Genomic DNA, 8,060 nt, shown 5'->3' with positions numbered 1-8,060 from the left:
TTAGTTTTTTGTCTGTCACTGTTGCTCGCGTCAATTGTTTTTCGACCCAGCAGACTAACACAAAAAGCCCACGTGTTTTGTTAACAATCAAGGAAATTCTAGGAGTTCTTATGGACCCCAATTCATGGGAATTTGGTATTGATTACGTAGCATCTTCAAATGATGACAGCAACAAAGATTCCATGTTGCCAGCAGAACACTAATTATCCCGACTAATATCACTAACTAGCATAAGTAATATATTTTAATTATTTGCTGATTCAGAAAAGTTGTAATATGTTCATCAACATGTCGCCAATAAATAGCATTTGAACTTAAATCTTGCTGATGTGTTTCTTGGAAACTGAATTTGTTGCATTTTGGGGAAACTTCCAGCACGCAGCAGTCGAAAACGTCTGCCGCCCAAAGGGCGTTTTCATTTATCTTTTTATTTATTTATTTATCCATTTATGTGTGTTTCAGTAAATGGGGGGCATCAGTAGAGAAAGTGGTACCAAGCTGTGCCACTTTGTGAGCCCTTTAATCTGTTAAGCAACAAGCAATGGTTGCACTTTCAAAATAGACATAGGAAAGCAGGACTTGCATGTGCGCATATCTAATGAATGAATTGAAATAATTTACTTCGTCAAGATAGCTCATTTGCCTAAGTGGGCAAAGGGAATGCTTAATAAAGCTAATGCATACGTATCGGTGTTCTGTCCTTTAGGATCGCACCAAATGCACAAGCAGCTAACTAAAACCTCTCCCATCTTTTTTTCTTTTTTTTCTAGTGTCTAAGCAAAGGCATTCCCAAAATATATTGTGCAAAATTTTTTCTGCTTGCCAGAGCACCATTTGAATTCTACCATTAGAAGCAAAACATGGTACAAGAAAGGATTGTCAAAAAAATAAATAAATAAATAAAGCTTAATTTGAAGAAAGCGTGAAATTTGTTTCAGTAACTTGGAAGGATTGTGCTTAATCATGCATTCTCTTTTGTATGCCCCAACTTTATTTTTTATATGTATTTATAATGCAGGCAAAATTGATAATATGGGGCATTCTTGACATTTCTAATAAGTTCATCCACATTTGATTTGTTAAGTATCTTGGCAGTATTATGTTCAAATATTTTAATAAAACGATTCAATGTGCAACAACCGCAAAATGAGTAAGAAAATTTTTCCCACAGTTGCGTGAATTACATTTGTGTCACGTTTTCAGCTGTGAATTCCACATTGATGGGATCCACCTAAAAATATGAAGGGCTATTTCATAGAAGGACATAATTTGTTTCAGTAAGTTTAATCTTACCTATTTTTTTAGGCGAGAAAAAAAATTTTGAAGTTCAGGACCTTACTCTATTCCGCATTGTGGAGTATGCAGTGTTTTCACTGCATTGCCTTGACTTTGCGGGAAACTATGCACTGATGACGTTTTTTCAACCCTTTCAGGCGCTGTGCGCACAATTGTGTATGCCAAGATAGTGCATCAACAGCCCAAAAGCATTCGTGAAAGCAATGATATTTCAAATGTGTCGCATACATCTTGAAACACTTCTGATTGAAAATGTGCTGCAAGTTTGAATAAGAGGTGCAAAATGTTTCAGTAAAATGGGTGGGAAGGTAGACTGTACGGTGTTTTTTCTCAGTGTCAGTAGTATTACTTCTTTCATTGCTTGTCGCAGTGCTTTGCACCAAGCATGATTTGCAAGTGGCTGGATAGGTGTTTTTCAAGCTTGCTAGACATGAAATAGTTGATGTTCTCAAATCTGATGTTCCAGTAGTGAGTTTTCACATGGAGTCCACATTTTGGAAACCTAACAAAACTCCCCTAAACAATGTAAAATTATGAGCTATTCTACAGCTGTACGCTTTTTTTGATTTTGAAGATGCAAGAAATGCGGTGAAAGTTAGCTTTCAATCAACACAATTAACTGGCGCTTGAAAGGGTTAAAGGAGGATCACATTCCTAGCTGTACCAGTGGGAAAATGACGAAGTACCATTGTAGCGAAGATCCTTCTCTGGTCTCAACGACTTTACCAGAAGTATGTTCCAGTTTAGCCACAAAAAAAAAAATTAATAAAAAAATTTGCAAGGAGAATTTAGTGAACCGCGTTATTGAGGCAATAAAAGGATCTATAGCTGTTTTTAAATCCTTGTAAAACACGGAGGCATGCAGACAATATAGTATTTCATATGAATGTGCCGAGTGTTGGAAAGTTGGTGAAGCTAAGGACGAGTGTAAGAAACCGTGAGAAGCACTACGAGCAACCAGCACTGAAACTTCGCATGCCAACAGCAGCAACATAACATACAGCATAGCTCGCAGAGGAAGCAGTTTTCAAGAGGAATTGTTGTGATTTAACATTAGCAAACTAACCGCTCATGGCAAGGCATGTGTGTCCAGCGTCTGGCCCGACATGACACCAACGTGCTAAAACACGGGAGTGCAGGCGCTCCTCTTAACGTGCACAGCCATTGACAGCTTGGCAGCACGCATCGAGCGTTAGCACACATACATTCAAGCATGCGTTTGTTATCATCGATAATGTTCCGTCATTTTCATGGCTTCCCAACTGGACGGCGTCAGCATACTTTAGTTGCACATTCAAATTGCCATGGCGGCTCCTGGCTATCGCTGGTTCCCCATAGGGCATCAATGCAGCTGTTATGCACAGTTTTAAAACACAGGCCGAAGGTATGTCAATTTTTAATTTATCACAGCTACAAAAGGAGCTGTGAAAAGTCGCACATTTAGTTTTGTTTCATCTACAGCGGAATCTCGTTGATACGATTCTGCATAATATGTTTTTCGGGATAATACGTTTTTTGTTCTTTTCCCAGCCAATGTCTCATGGGAGCAATGCATTTCGGATAATACGATTTTCGGACGATACGTTTTATTTCCTGGTTCCCGTTAAGATTGTATCTATGAGATTCCACTGTATTTCGAAACATGAGCACCTAATCCCAAAATGGTATGCAATTTACTAAACTGCATGTTTGGGAGAGTTGGGTTGTACAGGATGTGTCTGCATAAAAAGGAACACACAATCAGTATTCTGTAGTGTTAAGACGCAACCCAGGACAGAAAAAAAAGGGTTAAAAGAGTGTAATGCGACAGCATTGAAAGATCCCCAACTGCTTCTCACGCTTCCCAGCAACTGCAGCTATGTAACCGCATGTTTACCTGAAAATGATGGCGGCGAATGCTATGGACGAAGGGGAGCTTTCTGGGAGAAACGCGGCCTCTTGTGTGGGCCGATCTTCTGCTATTGTTTCACACTTTTAGTATTTCAGTCTGAGAAGATTTACCATAAAAGGCATGCGCTGTCGGTGTTTTGTTTCATGACATTTGTCTGTGGGCTGTCATTCTCAAAATTCTGAGGAATAACTTTGCGAAGGTAAGACAAGGTATAAGCAACTTTAGTGCAAAATGGTTTGGCAATATAATTTGCATATACCGCATGCAATATAGCAAGGCATGGCATATACACATACCTACACATATACGGAAATTTTAGCTCATGGGCAACGACACCGGCACCGACACTGGATTTTCTGCAACACAGGGCCCTTAACACTATCTCTATAAAAGAAAACAGATGGAAAGAGTGAAGCCACAACACTATGGTGTCTCTCTCGTTCTTGATGGCGTCTCTTCTGTACTGTCTTTCTTCCATACTTTGCATGTCTGCTATGTTAACCACTTAACTACCATGACAAATTTCGAAAACATTTTTAAATTTTTGAAATTTTTTTAAACCTGCAAATCTTGTGCCAATTTTTGTCTTTAAAAAATGGTACCAGGAACGCCTATTGTATCTTTACTGGTCTTATTGAAAATAATATTGTTAGTCATTGCGTATTATTTATTTGCAAAAATTGCAAGAAATTGCACATATTCGCATGTGCAAAAATCGCAAAAGTTCACAAGTTATCTCGTCATAGGCACGAGAGGACGATTGTTGTGGTGATGAGTTGCCTCACCATCAGCAGTTAAGGGTTAATCATTCAAAACATTAAATCAGACGACTGATATGGTCAATTATCTACTTAACGATACCCGATTTTACAAAGTTTTCTATACAATGAAGCATCAATTCTCCGACATGTCCATAGAGCCTAACGCGTTGAAAACCTTGACGCAATGAAGTGAACTGCACTTTTTGCCTGGTTTAATTTTAACTCTTTACAGACAAGTGTTGCTTACGGGTAGCAAAAATTATTTTTGTTCTCTTGCCGAGGCTTGATTTTGAGTAGGGAGTTTTCGAGTAAGGAGTTTTCGGCTTTGGCCAACACCGAATGAAAGGCAGCAAGTGTAATTTGTTTGATTAGAGCAGGAACAGAGGATGAAGCTTCACATGTTACCAGCTCCCTTTTGAAGCGCAGTCAGAGCAAAAATACCGATCCAAGACGCAAGTCTGCAATCATACTGCAGTTAATGTAGTCCCAATGCAATGTCCCCCCCCCCCTGTTTCAATTTCGACGAGAACTGTTTGTAGGAGCGCCGCACTAAGCCATAGGTGTCTCGGGGCGAAGCTCACTTGGTGTTCCGCCTGGTGTTGCCTACAGGCAACTGCTGAAAAGGTTTCCGCAAAATATAAATTGTTTTCATCGGATATTCTTATTCTCAGTGTATTTTGAGTATTTCAACAAAAAAAAATAACAAACGTTTGCTTCAGGTATTTCCGTAGGTAAAATGTGGCTATGCCAGGTTTCAGTTCAGGTGACAGATATGAATAACCTGTTAAGGTTTGCCACTGCCGTGAAGGAACTGAAGATGTGCTTTGCCCCATCTACAATAAGTGCAAACACAAGCAAAAATGACATGAACTTTATTTTTTGAATAAGTATATCGTTTGCACGTGTGTTTTAGTTGTTTTCAATTTGACAACGTTCTCGATTTAACTAAAAAAGATCTTGGGAATCTTGGGCCCAATCGTCTTCGGTAAATCGAGGCTTAACAATAGCCGATACTTTTTTGGCTTCCGCTGTGACAACTTCTGGAGGGGCATGGACTGCACTATGGCAGCTAGCCGCAGCAGGTGCCTGTGAATCCTGGCCATTCTTGAGTGGGAGCTGACATTCTTTCTCTGTGCTCTTGGTTGGTGCAGTCAAATAAACAATGCAAGGCGGTTGTTTAGCAGGTGTGGGTAGTGTATTCTGCTGCAGAGCTGCCACTTTGGCTCTGCCTGGCGTGTCACCGTCAAACCAACGCTGCTTTCCAGTTGGCAAGACTGCTTGAGCAAGATGCGAGGGGATGCAGACCAGAGGCACTTGTGGCGAGCTCGGTGACTCGGCGACTTGCACGCATTCTTCAGCCGGCTTCTTCTTGCGTCGTCGCCTGCGCTTTTTCATGGCGGGGCTCCGCAGTCCTGGATCTGGCGTGAACACGGGCCATCCTGGCGTGCTTGCCGGGCTCTGATTCTGCGGGGTTGTACTAGTTGACACGATGTAGAATATGGGTGTACTTTTCACTTGGGAAACTGCAAAACATGGTGTCACATCCTGCTTAGTTGTTGACTCAAAGGAATTGGAGTGGCCAGGCCCAGCTGAGCCCGACACCTCATCAGCTTCAACTACAGGTGTGTCGTGGCTCTCTGGTGGTTCTTGCTTCACCTCTGTTTTAATGGGTTCACCTATTTTTGGGCGTTCTCGCTTCACTTCCGTCTTGATGGGTTCATTTATTTCTGGGCTTTCTCGCTTCACCTCCTCGTTAATGGGTTCACCTATTTCTGGGCGTTCCCGCTTCACTTCTGTCTTGATGGGTTTATCTATTGTTAGTGACGATTCTGGATCATCGTCAGCATGGGAATCGGAGTTTGATGGCTGTTGGGCAGCTGTGACAATTCTGATAAAAAGAATAAAAACATGACAAAAGTTCAACAAGCGATAACTTGAAACAAACACAACACGCCTGCTAGTACCAGTGGCGTAACCAGGAGGGAGAGGGGGGGGGGGGGCGCACTGGGCAGGCTGCATACTAACAAATTTCTGGGGAGGGGAGCAAGTGCCGGGTGTGTGCCCCCTCCCCCTGGCTACGTCACTGGCTCCGTGATTGTTTGGGTTTTTACCCGCTCATATGCATTAACATAGCCTCCCTTACATACACTATGAAGGAGGCTGTAAAGTAGAGACCAAGATATTAATTTTAGTGCGCAATATTGTAAAAAAAATAATAAGGTACAACGAAATTTCAAGGAAGCAGAAGTGATGAAATAAAAACGCTTTTCGTGCGGTCTATAAGCATGCAGTGTACGCATTTCAAACGCGACTGTCGATCAAGTTAACGGGATGAAGTCATTCCGTATTTTCACAGCGAAACCTGGGTGCGTGAACGAAAAAAATAAAAAATAAAGAAAGCGCCGTTTGCTTTCAGGCAGAAACGATCGTCGAGATTCAACCATCGGCGCGCGTAAAAGTAATAAATGGTTGCTCTACAGTTTTTTTCTTCAGTATTTATGTTTGTTCAAACAGGTAGAGGGTTAACCACGCTCATGCTGACAGGTGCTTGTTTTTTTTTATTATTATTATTATTCATTTAATGCACTCTGCAGAAAAAGCGCGCAACTACAGCCAATGCTAAAACATGCACTACGAGTTAACTCAAACACAACTCGGAAGGCAACTGGATCATCGCATACATCACTAAAAATACTTTGCGGTTTTCAGTGCGGTTCACCAACCAGATGATGTATCGATTAGCAACTGTGTGAACGGACTGTTTCGACAGTTTTTTTTTACCTCACGGTGTCCTTGTCACTCAAGATCTGTATAGGCTCGTCGGGAGGCAGCAACGCGTCGTCGAGGTAGAGCTCGCTTTCGCTGGGAACGGCGTATTTGGTGCGTATCAACTTTTCGAACTGGCTGATCGTCGTCGTCACCGCTTTGTCGACGATGCTCCACACCAAATCGTGCGGGCCGCGACGCGGATGCGCGCTCCGCAAATCTAACTTCACTCTGATAACGGATCCACTCTCCGCCATGTTTCAGTAGTTTCGTTTTGAAGCGCATGCGCAGAACCACACGGCGACAAGTAGAGTGTACTAGATAATGGTAATATTCTAGTACACTCTAGCGACAAGATAGTAGTGATTCAAAATTGCGCGCTCTCCTCAGGCACTTCAAGACAATCGAGGGGAAATTGTTCACAGACAAATTAATAGTTCCAGACAAACTGAGCGCACAGACAGCTTTACAAACGCCCCATTTCGACGAAATACAATGCAAGCCCGGCTTGCATTATTTTGCCGGGTTTCTTTTTTTTTCGTTTTTTTTTTTTTTTTTTTTTTTTTTTTTTTACCTTGTAGAGATTTTGTTTAGGATTGCCTATGAAATGCAACGCTATTCATATGATTCAGCCACTGTAACCTCTTCCGTTGGTTTTCATAAAAAGGTGGAAATTACTTGCATGACAAGACTGCAACGTCTGTGTTACTGTGTAGCTAGCTCATGGTGTAGATTAATTACGCGCAGTAAATTCTAGCCATTACTGGTGCGAGGAATTTCAACTTGGTGGAGTGAATAAAAACATGTCAGTACAATTTTTTTTTTCTTTTTCTTTCAACAAAATAATCAGCTTGCAAGACCAGCCGCCTTTTTTGTGGACCACACGGCAGCAAACAAACATTCGTTAACTGCTGCTGCGGTCGGTTCGCGTGCAACGCATTTTCACAACCGCTGCTCCCGATTTTTCGATATTTCACCTGTTCACGGCGGGTGTAGCTGCCTGGAATTAAATAAACTGAGCAGTGTACCAGTGCACCCTAAATTTAACCGCTGATGAACAACCAGCCGAGCGCCTAGCTGTTTGGAGATTTCGCGTGTGGAACGTTGTTGGAAGACGCCGAAAGATTACTTCTTTTTGGTTTTTGAATGCCCGTAAACTTTTTCATCTCCGGGCAGCGTACTACTTAAACATACGGGAAGAGCCATGTTGCTGGGATGGCTTCACCAAGCTGTCAATTTGCCGCCGGCGCAGAGGGCAGTTATTTCAGAGACAATATAATGTCTAATTATAACTGAAATACAGTGCAAAATTGTTCTACTTTAAAATGAAACTAACAAATTGTGTT

At 41.8% G+C, this 8,060-nt stretch overlaps 1 protein-coding gene across 2 annotated transcripts; it reads right to left on the bottom strand.

Moving 5' to 3' along the window:
• Positions 1–4,819: 4,819 nt before the first annotated feature.
• Positions 4,820–7,016, bottom strand: LOC119451088 (cell surface glycoprotein 1). Of its 2 annotated transcripts, XM_049659286.1 has the most exons (3): positions 6,730–7,016; positions 5,715–5,836; positions 4,820–5,624 (listed from the first exon to the last, which is right to left on the bottom strand). In XM_049659286.1, exons 1-3 carry the CDS (start codon positions 6,969–6,971, stop codon positions 4,894–4,896), a joined length of 1,095 nt encoding a protein of 364 aa, XP_049515243.1. In that variant the 5' UTR covers positions 6,972–7,016; the 3' UTR covers positions 4,820–4,893. The 2 variants fall into 2 exon arrangements, with proteins under 2 accessions (XP_049515243.1, XP_037570404.1); XM_037714476.2 differs by having other exon boundaries at positions 4,820–5,836.
• Positions 7,017–8,060: the final 1,044 nt, after the last annotated feature.

The sequence above is a fragment of the Dermacentor silvarum genome, chromosome 1, assembly GCF_013339745.2.
Source record: "Dermacentor silvarum isolate Dsil-2018 chromosome 1, BIME_Dsil_1.4, whole genome shotgun sequence".
Taxonomy (NCBI): domain Eukaryota; kingdom Metazoa; phylum Arthropoda; class Arachnida; order Ixodida; family Ixodidae; genus Dermacentor; species Dermacentor silvarum.
Note: the sequence above shows the minus strand (reverse complement) of the source record. Positions and strands in the feature narration are given on the sequence as shown.

Coding starts and splice junctions, on each gene's coding strand:
- LOC119451088 (XM_037714476.2), bottom strand. CDS start 6,971: ATGGCGGAGAGTGGATCCGTTATCAGAGTGAAGTTAGATTTGCGGAGC. Junction 5,837..6,729: donor AGTGACAAGGACACCGTGAG/GTAAAAAAAAAC, acceptor TCTTTTTATCAG/AATTGTCACAGCTGCCCAAC.